A 17,233-nucleotide genomic window follows, 5' to 3' on the forward strand; every position below is an offset into this window, starting at 1 on the left:
GCCGGCCCCAAACATATTAGTTTAAATATTTAGACCTTGGTAATCTGAAAAGTACATTTCTTTAGAAAATGTCTATAAATCAAACTTCTTCCTAAACAGATAGACCTTTCTACACAGTTTAGAACCTTAGTATTTAAATGAAAGTGAAGGTTAATTCAGTAATAACTTTCAGAAGGGTCAGCCATAGTATTCAGATATTGTTGGAGTTGAATACTTAATTTTTTCTTTCAGCTTGAACTCTCTAGTGTTCAGGATATAAGCAAGATGTGGGTGTTTCTGCTATAATAGTCTACCTATATGACTCCAAATCTACTCCAGTCCTTTAAGTATAGAGTTATTTTAAATTTTATTTTTTTACAGTTTTTTTACAGTTTTTTTTTTACAGTTTATTTACTTTTCCCAGAAAGTAAATATTGAGTATGTGCATTAGAAATCTTTTAAAAGGCTATGCTAATTGGAGCGTGAATCTGTTGATAAGAGACAGTAGTAGTAGAATTGAATGTTCCATGGAGTCCACGTTTTTTTCTGTCCATTTGATCTACAAAGTGATTATCTGCTTTGTTGAAATTCCCACTGACCCCAGGCCCATCTCACTTCTTCTGTTTCTGTGAACATATTAGGTTGTAACAAAAGGACTAATAATATTGTTCAGTGTTAGCATTATGGTCACTGAACTTCTGATTGTTACTGTTTAGTCCTTTTTATACAAAAACTAGAAACTTGACATTCTGCTCCCTCAGAATATGGGCCACTCTAACTGTGCTCTTATCACTTATTTGATTTAATATGCATTTTTAATAACTATATCTTGATTCTTTTCAGGTAAATAAAAATGTCAGATTTACTGCCCAGGAACTTTATGATTGTGTTTCACAGACTGAGTATCGGTAAGTCGTATAGATATACCATCATAACAAGCTTTTACCATATACAGCAAGGGTTATTTTTATGTCTTCACTACACTATAATTTTTTTTACCTTTATTAGCATGAAATATTTCATACATACAAAAGAACCGTGTGTGTGTGTGTGTGTGTTTGTGTGCGTAGCAGGTATAAGGTTTAAAGTGGTTCTCAAATTTTTTGGCCTCAAGACTCCTTTATATTTTAAAAAATTATCCAAGACCACAAAGAGCTTTTGTTTATGTGGGTCATATCTATCTATATTTACTGTATTAGAAATTAGAAGTGAGAAATTTTAAAACATTTATTCATTTAGAATTAACGACAGCTAATTAATTACACGTTAAGTAACATATAATTAGGAAAAGATTTTTTTCAAACAAAAGATACTACTGATAAAAGTGGCATTGTACATTTTTGCAAATCTCTTAATGTCTGGCTTAATAGAAGACAGCTGGGTTCTCATAGCTGCTTTTTCATTTAGTTTGTTTCGATAATCACGTCATGTATCGCTAGAAAACTATTGTACACTCTTGCAAGAACAAGAATACAAAAGGCACATCAGGTCTTAGCATTATTATGAAAATAGCTTTGACCTCGCAGACCCTTTAAAAGAGTCTTACGTTCCCCAGACCACATTTTGAAGAACAACTGGTATAAAGAATACTCCTATGTCTACTATTCAGTTGACAAAATAGACCTTTACCCATCCCTATTTGTATATTCCCTTCCATCCCCTCTCTAGGGATTTTGTGTTTATAATTCTCATCCTTATTATGGTTGTACTACATATTGTGTATCGATAAAAATATGTTGATTAATTTCGCCTGTTTTTGAACTTAATGGTATCACACTCTATATATTCTTTTTTTTTTAAATTTAGTTTATAGCATTCATATATAACAAAAAAGAGGAGGTAGTATAAATGTGATTCTTGTATACACAGGGTATAGATGTGAAGCCCTCCAGGTTTCGGCCCAGGCAAACAAGTTCATGAGGAGCAGAAACCCGTTGAACCCTTTCATTGTTGCCCTCCAGTCCCATACCCTCCTCCGCCATATTCTTTCTTAACTCAACATTGAGAATCATCCATGTTGATGTGTGGAACAGTAGTTGGTTTACAGTTGGTTCCGTTACACGACCTGCGAGTTCCTAAATATCACCACTGCACTATGCGAAATCATGCAGTAAAAACCACAGGGCTTATGGGAAACATGGGGTTGGGGCACATTACTCAAAAACTTAATAAGGGACACATTAAAAAAAGAAACCTAATAAAAATGATATCACAGTTTTATGCATGTTAAATTGCTCATAAATACATAAATGCTATAATAAATCTGACACCTTTCCTTGAAAAAGAGCTGAAGTTTGCTTGTAGAAGGGGTCATTGGAAGGGTTGCAGCTTGTGGGTTAGTGTGATGTGCTAGAAGGAGAGTTGTCTGAAGTTGGATGTAAAGTTGTGACACCGCACGTGAATGGATGTGGCTCATAATACACGGAAGGCTGAGGTAACTGGTACAGGTTTGAAGTGTGTGCATGTGTGTGTTTTGTGTATTCCTAAGCAGCTTGTTCAGCTGGGTGCAGTTTTCGTTGTTCACCTAGAATTTCTCACTGCTGAAATTGTGTATAAGAAAATGTGGGGGCCGGCCCTGTGGCTTAGCGGTTTAGTGCACACGCTCCACTACTGGTGGCCCGGGTTCGGATCCTGGGTGCGCACCAATGCACTGCTTGTCTGGCCATGCTGAGGCCGCATCCCACATACAGCAACTAGAAGGATGTGCGGCTATGACATACAACTATCTACTGGGGCTTTGGGGAGAAAAAAAAGGGAAGAAAGAGGAGGAGGATCGGCAATAGATGTTAGCTCAGGGCCAGCCTTTCTCAGCAAAAAGAGGAGGATTGGTATGGATGTTAGCTCAGGGCTGATCTTCCTCACACACACACAAAAAAATGTGAAATTTGTGTTATGCTCAAAGTGTTCCTTAATATATCAGTGGTATTGGACCAAATTTGTGTGTTCAAAACAAGCACTGTAGCAGAACTATTTTCACTGCTATACAATATGCCACTGTACCGCTAAACCACAGTTTATTTGCTATTTATAACTTGCAAATACACCTATGTGGCTACAAAATTTTATGAGCAGGTGCAGTGACAAAGTTAGCTATCAAGGTGCTTCTACTGTAAAACTCTAGATTGATAAATTTATTTATGATATCAAGACACTAGGATTGATAATCATGCACAAATGTTACTAAGCAGCAGAGCTGTGAAAATTCACTCGCTCAGATTAAAATAAGTTTTCCAAGAAAATATGAAGCCAATGGACATGCATAATGTGTTGTAGCTGGGGGTGAAAATGACTTTTTTACCCTAATCTTCAGACTATCAATCAGTTGTACTCTTATTTATAGATCTTTACAGATAATCTACGTTTAAAGTTTTGTGTACATGAGATTTGTCTCAAAAATACGTCTTCCAACCTTAGCCATGTTTTTGAAGGTGTAGGAAGCACACTGTAAATAACTTGGAGAGCGGAGTCCCTTGCAGGATGGTTCCAATCAAATGTCTAAAATTATTTTGACCTCAGCTCACTGTTGGAATAGTTGGGAGGTTTTTTTTTTTGGTGGGGGGAGTGGGGTGCAGGGGTCAAAGTTAAAGTAGTTGCACCTGTTTTTCTCTTCTTTGTTTTCTTTCCACTTACTATGCCAGGGATTTCAACTATGATATTAATTAATAAGCTCCCTCTTATACCCAAATGGATGATTTTAAGAGAAATCAAATGTATCTAATACCCTGAATGCATTTAAAAATGGCGATTGCTGTTGAGCAAGCTTTCAATTAATTGCTTTTAGATTTGTCACTCTGTTGTTTGCTTGAAAGTTATTTGCCATATTTACAGTGAACAGTATCTCCCATATTAGCCTCTGGTATACTCCACAGCTCACAATTTTCAGATAAGCTGCCAAAAGAGAGAGGTTTCAGTGGTTCATACTAGACACAGGGCCAGATGCAACAGATAAAAGGTGGCCAAGTTTTCCTGTGACTCGGAGATGAAAAAGAAGGAGTTAACTTGCATATAGCTGGCCCCCTTGGGGAAAGTTAAGGAAAGCAATTACTTAAATTGTCTGAATTTGCTAATCTTTGCTTTTTATTTATAAAGTGTTAGTTGTAAAGGAGGAGACTGTTGATGTGCCCAACGCTTTATTTATTGCCATAGGGAGGTAATTAAGTAGCTCAGGAACAGAGAACTATTTTATAGGTTCTAATAAAGCAACGAATTAAGGTTTTGTATTGAAAGTAGCTTTGATCAAAAGTTGAATTCCATGACACAGGAGAATCTTGGTGTTCATCTCTGTACGCCAATTAGTGTTTTCTCTTCTGTAGTTGTCGACTTTTGCTCTCATCAGTGGGGGTGTGAGCGCTGCTTACCCTGAGTAGGTAAGGAGTTTGCTGAGAAAACCCAGGATGGTAAATTAATGAGATTATCAAACAGATTACCAAACAGTTATCTCATGTGGTATCTTCTGTATATTTGAGAAACAAGTTAACAGCAATATTTAATTAACTTTGTTTGCCCTGTAAGTTCTTGACAGTGTGTTCTGGCATGTTTGTGAGACAAGTCTCTAAGGTCATTTTTTCTATATAAAATGCAAACTCTGACATCAGCCTCATAAGTACCTAGCATATCCAAATAATATACGGCCTAAGACGGCATCTGTAACAGAAGCTGCTTTCTTTTTCTTGTGGCAAGTGCTTTCAGAAATGACTGCTTTCTAACTCCAGGAATCAGCTCCATAGTGGTATCTTCCACTATGCATTAGAGCTGTGGTTCTCTTAAGTGTGTTCCTGGACCTGAGTGTCAGCATCACCCTGGAATTTGCAAGACACACAAACTCTTAAGGCCCCTCCCCAGACCTTCTGAATTGGAAACTCTGGGGGTGTAGCCCAGCAATCTGTTTTAACCACCCCCCCCAGGGCACACTCAAGTTTGAGAATTCCTGCATTAAATTAATGACCTGGTCTGTCCAAGAAGCCTTAGACAGAAAAAAGCCGTAGAGAAAACAATCTAAAAACCAAATTTACACCTTTGATGTTTCTGCTTTATATCAGATGACTTCATAATTTGTGATAGAAGATATTACAAAATAAATGTGTATACTTTTTTCTTTTTTTTAAATTGAAGTAACATTCATATAACATGAAATTAACAACTAACAATTTTAAAGTGTGCAATTCATTGGCATTTAGGGCTTTCACCCCATTGTGCAGCCATCACCTCTATCTAGTTCCAAGACATTTCCATCACCCCAGCAGGAAATTCCATACCCATTAAGCAGTCACTCTCCGTTCTCCCCTTCTCCCAGACCCTGGCAACCACTAATCTGCTTTCTGTCTCTATGGATTTATCTATTCTGGGTGTTTCATATAAATAGAATCATGTAACATGTGACCATTTGTATCTGGTTTCTTTCACTTAGCATGATGTTTTTGAGGTTCATCTACATTGTAGCATGTATCACTACTTCATTCCTTTTTATGGCTGAATAATATTTCATTGTATGTATATACCACATTTTGTTTATCTGTTGATGGACAAACATCTGTTGATGGACATTTGGGTTGTTTCCACTTTTTGGCTATTGTGAATAGTGTTGCTATTTGTGTACAAGTATTTGTTTGAATTCTTTCAGTTTCTTACAGTTTTGAGGGGGTAATTACCTAAGAGTGGAATTCCTGGATCAGATAGTAATTTTACTGTTTAACTTTTGGAGGAACTGCCTGTCTTCCACAGCAGCTGCAATACTTTACCTTTCCACCAGCAATATATGAGGGTTCCAATTTCTCCACATCCTCTATGACATTTGTTATTTTCCATTTTTTGGATTATAGCTATACCTAATGAGTGTACAGTTTTATCCCATTGTGATTTTGATTTGTTTTTCCCTAATTACTAATGACATTGAGCTTTTTATGTGCTTGTGAGCCAATTGTTTGTCTTCTTTGGAGAAATGTCTATTCAAGTCCTTTGCCCATTTTTAATTGGATTGTTTTTCTTTCTGTTGTTGGGTTATAAGAATTCTTTATGAGGAATTTGGCTCCAAGCCAAAATCCTATTTGTCATCTTTCAGACCTGACCACAGGCAGTTATAAGGCTTTATCTGGTAGGCTCCACTGGCGGAAGCTGCATTCTCCATACTAGATTTAGCACACAGCCAGTGTACTACAGTCTTCTGAAGGGAGTTGCAGGCAGTGCTCAGATGGCCGGCCCCTGGGCAGCCATGCTCACACGCATATCGCATTCCTAGCCCAGGTAACTCCATTTGGAGGCCTCCTTACTAGGCGCTTTGGCTGAGGCACCTCCCAGCCACCTCTGCTGAGACCTCTTTTTGGAGGCCTTGGCTGAGGTATTTTTCTCCACTTTGACTCAATGCTTTTCTATTCCTAGCTCTTCTCCTTTGCTGTGGTCTGAATGTGTCCCCCAACAATTAATATGTTGAAATCCTATTGCCCAATGTGATGGTCTTAGAAGGTGTGGCCTTTGGGAGGTGATTAGGTCATGAGGGTGGAGCCCCAATGAATGAGATTAATACTCTTATACGAGAGGGCTTTCACCAGAATGTGAACATGCTGGTGCCTTGATCTTGGACTTCTCAGCCTCCAGAACTGTGAGAAGTAAATTTCCATTGTTTATAAGATCCATTCTGTGATATTTTGTTATAGCAGCCTGAATGGACTAAGACACCCCTCTTCCCTCCTCCAGCCCCTTGGGTCCATGAATAGGCAGGAGCCTTAGATTAGGGCTCCTCAACAGTGAGATGATGTCCCTTGTCTGCACTGCATATCATATGACCTTCGCCTGGTGCCATTCCATGGGGAAAAATGCAGCAGTAGGGAGCTGGCACCTTTCATTTTGCCTCTTGCTGCAGTGTTGCAGTAAATGAATAAAGTCTTGACTGTTACTTTCAGTTTGGCTTGTAGTCCTTATCAACTACCTTTACACCTGGCAGTTTGACATGTTATATGTTCTGGATATTAGATCCTTATCAAATATATAATTTGCAAATATTTTTCTCCTTCTGTAAGTTGTCTTTTCACTTTCTTGATAGTATCTGATGCACAAAAGTTTTTAATTTTGATGAAGTCCAATTTATGTGTTTTCTCTTGTGTTGTTTGGGCTTTAGCCATCATCTCTAACAATTCATTGCCAAAGCTAAGGTAATAAACATTTACCCCAATGTTTTTTTCTAAGAGTTTTATAGTTTTAACTCTTACAGTTAGATCGTTGATCCATCTTGAGTTGATTTTTATATATGGTGTGAGGTAGGAGTCCAACCTCCTTCATTTGCATGTGGATATCAAGTTGTCCTAGCACCATTTTTTTGAAGAGACTATTCTTTCCTCATTGAATGTTCTTGACACCCTTGTTGAAAATGAATTGACCATAGAAGTGAGGGTTTATTTCTGGACTTCCAATTCTGTTCCATCAGTCTTTTGTCTGTCTTTATGCCAGTACCACACTGTTTTGATTAAAGTTGCTCTTCAGTAAGTTTTCAAAATTAGGAAGTGTGAGTCCTCTAACATTTTTTCCCCCCAAGATTTTGCTATTTGGGGTCCCTTTTAATTCTGTGTGAATTTTAGGATCAGCTTTTCCATTTCTGCAAAAAAGATTGTTGGGATTTTGATAGGGATTGCATTGAGTATATAGATTGCTTTGGGGAGTATTACCATTGTATTAAGTTTTCCAATCTGTGAACATGGGCTGCCACTAATTTAGGTCTTTAATTTCTTTTGGCATTGTTTTGTAGTTTTTAATGTGCAAGTCTTGTGCCTCTTTGGTTAAATTTATTCCTAAATATTTTAATCTTTTTTGTGCTATTGTAAATGGAATTGTTTTCTTCATTTCCTTGATTTCCATTGTTAGTGTTGTAGAAATGCAACTGATTTTTTTGTGTGTTGATCTTTTATTTTGCAACTTTGCTGAATTAGTTTATTAGCTCTAACAGTTATTTTGTGGTCTTTAGGATCTATAGAGATAATTTTACTTCTTTGTTTATAATTCTTATGTTTGTTATTTCTTTTTCATGCCTAATTGCTCTGGCTAGAACTTGCAGTACAATATTGAATAGTAGTAGTGAACATGGGCATCCTTGTCTTGTTCCTGATTTTAGGAGAAAAGCTTTCAGTCATTCACCATTGAGTATGATGTTAGCTATTATATACTGAGTTTATATTAGTGTTACATTGTATTCCATTTTTCTTTCATTTGAGATATACAATGAAAATGTATAGAAAAGTTCAGAGAGTTGTAAAACAAATATCCATGTGGACTTCTTTCTTGTACCTAGAAAGGACTTTGGAAAAACTGCATGAAATATTGGAATTAGGTCACTTAAATTCATTACTACCATGTCATTTTGACAGAATTAGCCATAGAAATGAATCAGATAACCACTGGAATTATTTTTTAATTGATCTGGTCAAATTTCCAGTTATTTTTACCTATTTGAGATTTGGTCAAAGCAAGTTTAATACCCATAATAGGACGGTTTAGAGAAACAGTGAAAGTTTTGCAGAAGTTTCATGAGCAACATAAAATTACAGAGCTAGAAACAACCTCCAGTCTTGAGCTCTGTTCCAGAAAGGATTTGGAGTTGAGATTGTTTAGTTTGGAAAAGAGAAATAGGATCACTATAAGAGACATAAAATGTGTACTATTGGAGGAAAAAGAGATAACAATTTTTTGTTTTAATTTAGGCAGACTTAGGTCATATAGATGGCGTTTTTTAAGGCCTAATGTAAAGGAAGAACTTTCTAGCAATTAAGAGATATCAAAATACTTAATGAGCTGCATCTCAACGTTGTGAGTGTCTGATCACAGAGAGGTGAAAGCCAAGGTGAGATGACTCACTGGAGATGCTGCATAATGGCAGGCAAAGGTGTTACGGAGCCCCCATATGTAATATTCTACCATTCTACATATTAGCCCCATGGAGAAAAGGAAGTCAAGAATTCCTATCATCATCATCTAGTACAGACCAAACATATGCAGTGAAAACCACCGCATACTTTCCTCAGTCAGCAATGACAACTTGCTACAGGAAATAAAATCTGTAGGTAATAATCCATTGTCAGAATGCTGACTCAAACAAATAAAGAAACCAAATGCCACTAGGATGAAAAGAGGAGATAGAGCTCACCCCTTAACTGGGAGAGGAGAGAAAAAGAAAGAAAGAAGAAAAAAGACACAGAAATAGATTCAAAGTCTAGTTACTAAAGGAGTTTTTTTGACATGTTGAATAAATAACCAAGAACAGGAATAGGGCCGGCCCTTTTGGTTTGTTTGTTTCATTTTTAAGTTTATAAGAAAACATTTACATCTCTCCTGTTTTGGATATCTTAGGGTCTTGCAAAAATCATTTTCTGAGTAGTTGTGAAGAAATGGCAGCAACATAACACTAATTTAAACGCACTTTAAATATAGGAAACAGGACTAGAGTTAAAGTCAGGTTTTAATCAGCCTCAGAGAAACCACACATCTTCAGGAAGTGAGGCTGCTCAAAATATGGTGTATTCACTTTTGCTCTCACTACCACCTCCCATCCTATTCCCTAAGTTCCAGTTGACTTCTTTTTCCTTTGTACTCTACATCATGGGATCCATGGGGGGTGGGCAGTGGGGAGAGGGAGCTAGTGGTCCTCCCAACACTGTGGAGATGGCTCGGAGCAATCTTAGAAGCCAAAGAAGTAATAACAGTAACTTACATAATAAAAATAACGTCATTTCTTGAATGTCTAATGTGCCAGATACAGAACTAAATGCTGAGTATTCTTCGTGAACTTATACACCATCTCCTAGTAGATATAAAGAGGTTTCCATGAAATTTGGACTCTAGACACCAGGTATAATGTATTGGTGCTCTGACTGATGACTTACAGATCCCAGTTTATAGGTCCCATGTCAACTTTTGAGAGTCCGGCTAGGCTTCATCTTAGGTAAAATTCTGAGTAGGCTTGGCATATGTTAGGCATTACTCCCTACTTCCCCACCTCTGGTTTAGAGTTATTAGCTAATATTCGTTAACTGCTAGGTAACCTAGCAATTCTTTTTTTGGTGTGTGTGAGGAAGATCAGCCCTGAGCTAGCATCCGTGCCAATCCTCCTCTTTTTGCTGAGGAAGACTGGTGCTGGGCTAACATCCGTGCCCATCTTCCTCCACTTTATATGGGACGCCGCCACAGCATGGCCTGACAAGTGGTGCGTCGGTGCGCGCCTGGGATCCGAACCCGGGCCGCCACCAGCAGAGCGCGCACACTTAACTGCTACGCCACTGGGCCGGCCCCAGCAATTCTTTTTAAGAGTTGAAGCTCTGTCCTATTCCCTCTCCAGTGTCTATTCCTGTCAGAGGTGCATCCTCTTAGTATCCTCCAGTCCCCCTGTTCTTTTAACTCCCAAACCAAGTAAGACAAAAATATGCGATCTACTCCACAGTGTTCCTTACCTCGGGATTAGAACATTTTAACATCAGCCCATCTCCTATTGGGAGAAGTCATTCAGAGCCCATACAAAGGACTATGTTTAAGCATCCAACTTTGCTTGTTGGCAGTGGGTCTCCATGGGAAAAGGAACCCTTATTCCTGAATTGTAGGAGTTGCACCAAGATCTTCTCCATGTTGGCTGTCTGAGAACCTGTGCTACTAAGTGCTTATCCTCCCATGTTGTTTTGTCTGTGCTAGGAAACCATAACTCTTGGTATTTATCTCTCAAATATCAAAGAATGTATTTCAAATCCCAGTGTTATTCTGTTGTGTTAAGATATTTTCACTTATCTGATCAGCTGTCTTTCAGTTATTTAATATTTCTTTATCCTCTAGGGAAAAGTTAACCATCGGATGCCGCCAGCTGGTTGAGATGGAATATACCATGCAGCAGTGCAACGCATCCGTCTATATGGAGGCCAAAAGCAGGGGATGGTGTGAAGACATGCTCAACTATAGGACCTAAGTGCTGATTTGTAACATAAAAGAACAACAGAGTACTTTTCAACCTTTTGAGCCAAACCCAAGAGGCTTGTAAGAAATCTCTCACAGGTACAAAAAGATGATTGCCTATTACTGACGATATTCAAGTTCCAAAAAGCCTAATGCATCCATTGTGGGATAAACTGTGGACTCAATTCTTCTGAAGTTGACAATACCTCCCTACCTCTACTGCTGATACTGAGCCAGTACGTCTAAGGAGCGAGAGCTGTCTTTGTAGTAATCTTAGGGCAAGAGCCATCGTGGCATCTGAGGAAAGCCTCAGGGCACAGCAGTAGCATCTCTCTCAACCCTAAATATGTGTACATGACCACAGACACTTCCAAAGCCCAAGAAAGAATTAGGACATAACCATGCTTACCACATTCTACAAATAAAATCTTACTCTGGGCTGTTTTATGATCAAACTGTCTTCCATGTAGACCTAGTGAATATAGCATACATGCCTTCCATTTCCCCAAGGTAATGAATGTAGAATTTTGACTTCAGCTCCAACTTGCTGTATAACCTCTTCTCCTCGTCTCTGGGCTTGTCACTTTTCAGGGCATTTCTAATGAGAGGAGCAGGGAGACGCCTAGGCTGCATTTTCTCTTAAATGTGAAGCAGCGTGGATTTATGGGATTAGGTGGCAGTGACTGCTGCTGCCCCTAGCAAAACCAAATGTTTAATTGACTTATTATTCAGTTATACAGTAAGTTGGAAATCGTTGTTTACTAGAGTATATTATGCTTTTGTTAATACATTAGATTAAAACTAATTTGGTATTCTATTATAAATGTTTATTTTTTTTAAAAAAAGCAATAAATTATTTTTAGTAAGATTTTGCTTTTCACTTTACTTCTACATTGTGTTTCTGAACTGTACAGGTATGATTATAGAAGTGGCCTTCTCTAATAAAAGAACCTGCTCAGGATGCTCACTGCAGTCCGCGCAGGACCCACTAGGCTTTGTTTGCGTAGGAAGCCAAACCTCCACCTGGGGCTCAAAGTGCTGTCACAGATAGGAGCCTGGGTGAAAGGAGGAGCTTCCAGAGCATCTCTGCTCTCTGCCTCTTTGCTTTTCTTCCTCGAGGAGTCAAGAAAGCATCCCCTCCCTCACCAAAAGAACTTTTTTCAGATCTTTATCCCCCAACTGCTTCTAGTTGTTATTGGGTTTGGGCTCTGCTTTACCTCCCTCTCTTTTTCCCTCTTGTCTTTTTAGTACAGGTTATGCTTTTTAGGAAATTTCTTTTCGTGCCTATCACCTGCATACGTCTACATATTTCACTCTTAGGCATGTGAATTTTAATTTTATCTTAGTCTGTATGTCTTTTTGTGCATTAATTTGTCAATTATTTCAACCTTTCTTATTTAAAGATTTTTTTCATTTTGATATGTGAAGATGTTTTTCTTCTTTCTAGTCTTATTATTTATTTTAATTTAGAAACATTCTTTTAAAGTTTTTTGGTCTTTCCTTCTGTGAAATGACAGGGGTTTTTTGTTTTTTCTCTCCCTTCTTTGTTGCCTTCTTTTCCGATCTTAATTAATTTTGTACTTTTTTTCTAATAGTCCAATGCAGGAGTTGAGGGATCCCTTTCCTTCCAGCCCCTACTCTTTCTTTTCTGGGTCCCCCCTCTGGATTGGAGTAACTCAGTTGACATAAGGATCATAAGCCCCACCTTACAGAACTTAACATTTGTTTTGATGGAAGAAGTATCAGATCCTTAGAAGAGAAGCTTCAGGTTTTAAAATCTCCATTCTTCAACATGTATAGCTATTATATTTTGGGCAGAAACCATCATAAGCATGCCATGAACCAAAAGGGCCTGATGGGGAAAGTCACACCAGAGGAAGGGCTCTCTACATAATGCCCTTGGCATTGCCTTAGTGAGGAGCTGGTGATAGCTTTATGAGGCGTCCATGAGGATTATTCCAGCAAAGTTCCTGACACCCTTTTACACTAGGCTTGTCCAACTTACTTTTACAAAAGATAGTCCATTTCTCTCCTGAGAGGATCAGGGAGGATCCTCTGGTTTGGAGTGGCCCCCCTCGTCCAGCATTCTGGGCCAAGGAAAAGCTGGCTAGAGAATAGAGGTGTGTGGTGCCCCACTGGGTCTTCTTGTTAGGACCTGCAGCAGGTAATTGGGACTGCACAGATTAGAACTTTACAGATGGGTTAATTTTACTTTCCTGTTGTGGTCTTTGCCTATCACATGAGACAGGAGACACAAGACAAACCTGAAGCTCTGTTTCCTTGATATTTTGATCATCATCTTAACAGAGAACGGAAGTCCTTCCACCCTTTCAGGGTTGATCCAGGTTTATTTAGATGGTGTCATGGTCTACCTTCAGAGCCTAGGTCATACTGTCCATACTCCTGACTTTGGACAACTCCCCCAGCCCATCCATCTATTAGAGCCCTTTTCAGCTCCCTACCATGGTGAGTCGGATGTCTTCTTAGAGGGAATATATCTCACTATTGAAGAATCAAATGCATCTTCCACTCTCAGGAAGTGATGCCACCCATACCTTTTCTGATTTAGATTGGATTTACAGGCCAGCTGCATTCCAGTTGGTGGCTTTTTGGCTATTTTGCCAATAAAACCCACTCCAGTGAAAATAACTCAGCTCCATGAGCTTGAGCAGAATTACCAGCTATGAACCTGGAAGGTGAGGTAGTAGACACCCAAATCTCAGCAACTAGCTTGGCTTGGTGTTCCTAACTATAGACCAATTTCAACATCTCGTTGAGTTCTAATCTTTTTTCAGTCTCTGCAACTCGATTGTAGACTAATGGTTATGGGCTAAACTACATTAGCTCAGTATATAACCCTAGCACGGCAGGTGGTAATGAATGATTCTCTGATGTGATTCGTAGTGAGGTAAAATATGGACATGTCCTAGCCCTTTTCCTTTCTAAGCCTTTTCCTTTAAAGGTTTGGTATCCTTTTGGTTAAGCTAGAAGACAAAACTTTTCCCTTTTAAGTGTACAGTTTTGAGTTTTGTCAAACACAATCACTAATCACCAGCACAATCAAGATGAATTCCAGCACTCCTCAAAATTCCTTGTGCTCCTTTGTAGTCAACTCCCAGACTCACCTCAGGAAGCCATTGATATGTCTGCTATCCCTGTAGTTTTCTTTTCCAGAATGTTATATAAATGGAACGTTTTGAAGCTAGCTTTTCACTTAGCATAATGTTTCTGAGATCCATCCATGTTGTTTTATCAGTACTTCATTGTTTTTATTCCTTAGTGGTATTCCATTGTATGAATGTACCAATTGATCCATTCACCAGTTGGATGAGTTGATTTGTTTTTGGTTATTATGAATAAAGCTGCTATATTTACATGCAGGTTTCTATGTGAACATGTTTTCATTTCCCTTGGATAAATACCTAGGAGTGGGATTACTGTGTCATAGGATATTTGTAAGAAACTTCCAAACTGGTTTTCAAGTGACCTTAAAGTTTTGCAATTCCTCCAGCAATTTGGGTATGTATGTGGTTGATATACATCCTATATATATCAGATCCAGTTGCTCTGCATCCTAACTAGAATTTGGTGTTACTCAGTTCTATTAAGTGTATGTCATTTTGCTTTTTATATTTTCCTAATTGTTTATGATAGTGACCATATTTTCATATTATTAGAATCCATGTATCTTCTTTGGTGAAGTGTCTTGTTCAAATCTTTTGCCCATTTTAAAATTGGATTATTTTATTGAGTTTTGAGAGTTCTGGATACAAATTCTGTTTTCTTTCAAGCCTGTACCTTTAAAGACTTGGTACCACTTTTGGTTAAGATAGAGACAAAACACTTGCTTTTAATGCAGAAGGCAGATCTTATCATCACGATTTGGGAGGAGCCTTAATGGATAGCTGGCCCTGTTAACTGATTGGACAACTACAGTTACATTTGGTAGATGCCTTCCAACTTCTAACATAGCAACTTTTTTTTTTTTTAAGGAAGATTGGCCCTGCGCTAACATCTGTTGCCAATCTTCCTCTTTTTCTTTTTTTCTCCCCAAAGCCCCAGTACATAGTTGTGTATCATAGTTGTAGAGTTGTAGCTCTTCTATGTGGGATGCCGCCTCAGCATGGCCTGATGAGCAGTGAGTGGGTCCGTGCCCAGGATCTGCAACAGCAAACCCTGGGCCGCCGAAGCGGAACGCAGGAACTCAACCGATAATGGCACCAAGCCTGCCTCAGCAACTCATTTCTTAACTTGCTGGACATTGCAGTTCATCTCGTAAGTGTCATTCTCATTTCTTTCATTCATTAAAGTCTGGTATTCTGTGTGTGCCTTTTTTCGGGCTAAAATTATATCATTCCCTTTGCTCTGAGCAAATGTCTAGCCATCTATTCAGACATATTCTATGCGCTTTTTAGATGCTCATATTTCCACAAGATATCAATTCTATACATACCCAGCTTAATAACTGAGCTTTTGCATCTCACCCTTACTCAACCCCCAATAAGGCATGGACCTCTTAATAGTGAAGCTTAAATATTTTGTTGGCTGTTGTACTAGTAGGTTGAAGAACCCATGACATGTACACAAGTACGTCCCTCTCTTTATAATAAGACTCTTGAGAAACTTCTGTTTTATTATGAAGGAAACTGGTGCTTCAAAGTAATTTCTTTTTAACCTACAGATGACTTAACTTACTTAACAGGTCTATTTACAGGACCAAATTTGTGGCTTGGCTTTACTAACTAACTATTTAAGATTCATATATTGGTGTTTTCTTGTGTTTCTTTGTATCATGTCTCACTCAAGACTCGTAAAATCCTTTTTTGGAATAAAGTAGGAGACAAATAAATGACTAATGCTATGGAGACTGAGTTTTCTGTGACTCATACTCTTTTAAGGCAACTCCTCTGGATTTACAGAAATATCCTATAGGGAGACTCTTTCTCCCTTGCCTACTTCAATTTTAAGTTAAGAATTCTGAGGTCCAGAGATATTATATGGTGCACACGTAGGGTATTAAGGGTTCTAGCACTATATCACATTCCCAAATCCAGGTTTTTTCCCCTACAATATGATTGATTATGTAAGGAATTGTAAAACATGCTGAGTAATGGTAAAGTATATATGACATAACAGAAGCCAAAACTTAAAACCCTACCTTGAAAGTCACAATAAAAGAAAATTCATGCTTGAGTATAACCAATTCAAGCAGGTATTTAGTGTTTTGCTACTGTTTTAGGAATCTAGTATGTTTTATGCATTATTACAATCACTTGCAAGAGTGGTTACCACCAATACTATTTCTAAACTACTCCAAAACCCATACTGGTAAAAAAAAAATTTTAATTATGCTGAGACTATGCCACATTTTCTCCTTTCCTCAAGAAAATATGTACCTTTTAGATGTGGACAAACAGTAACAACTGGTCACTGAAAACTGTTTTTTCTTTCTTTATGGAATCTCTTTATATTCAAAATATACTTAAAACATACTTTTAGCCACCAACAACCTGTTTGGCATCAATGGGTAATACAGGAAAACTCTGACCCTAAGTAGTCCCACATATTTGCATTAAGCATGTTACTTAGGAACTGAGAAGTGATTTCAAAGATTTAACTGCTGAATCCCCAACTAAAATTTTATTTCCTTGTGCTAAATAGAACCTATACAGATCATTTAAAAAACAGTCATCATATTAGGCAAATTCAAATCTGCCAACCTAGTTTTAGTCCAGAACCAAACCAGGGATAGATAAGGTCAGGAACTACACAGCCACCAGGCGAAGTGACTTCCTGTCTTGGTGGTTCTTTGTGGAACAGATGAGAGAAATAAGGTGTCAAAGTACCAGTGGAACATTTGGAGAAAATACCTAATTTTCTTCCTAACCCAAGTTAGCCAATGGATAGTCATCTTGGCCCAGTGGGCTCATTAGATCCCCATGTGCTGCTGCTGCTGCTTTGAGAGAAAAACACCTGACCTCAGTCTTTATTTCAGATATAAGATGCCAGGTCAATATTTTCCCAAAATTCCTTAGGCTTATTATTACTGAAAAAAAATCTTAGCCCCAAAATGTTTAGTAATGAATGAGTACACAAACAACATTTGGATATGAATCCCACGATGTAAGGATTTCCTGCAAAGTACCTTTAATATGTTTGCATCAGCAGCAAGCATTAGGATGTGCTAATTTTGGCACCATAAGTTATTTGTGTAGCACTACACATTAAATACCAAGTCACCCCAACCAATACTTATCCATATGAATAGAAAAACTGAACAAAAACATAGTTATGATAAAGGCTACATTCATAAACCCAATACAGTTTAATTTTTTTC

At 38.1% G+C, this 17,233-nt stretch overlaps 1 protein-coding gene across 2 annotated transcripts in view; it reads left to right on the plus strand.

Moving 5' to 3' along the window:
- Positions 1 to 14,276, plus strand: part of SWT1 (SWT1 RNA endoribonuclease homolog) — a 103,861-nt gene extending 89,585 nt beyond the window's left edge. For both annotated transcript variants that reach the window (XM_087438909.1, XM_087438902.1), the window contains exons 18-19: positions 823 to 887; positions 10,780 to 14,276. In XM_087438909.1, coding sequence (XP_087295035.1) covers positions 823 to 887; positions 10,780 to 10,909 — 195 coding nt within the window. In that variant the 3' untranslated portion in view covers positions 10,910 to 14,276. The remainder of the gene's footprint in view (positions 1 to 822; positions 888 to 10,779) is intronic.
- The last annotated feature ends 2,957 nt before the right edge of the window (positions 14,277 to 17,233 follow it).

The sequence above is a fragment of the Ceratotherium simum genome, chromosome 2 (assembly GCF_057802395.1).
Source record: "Ceratotherium simum simum isolate JZ-2026a chromosome 2, ASM5780239v1, whole genome shotgun sequence".
Lineage (NCBI taxonomy): Eukaryota > Metazoa > Chordata > Mammalia > Perissodactyla > Rhinocerotidae > Ceratotherium > Ceratotherium simum.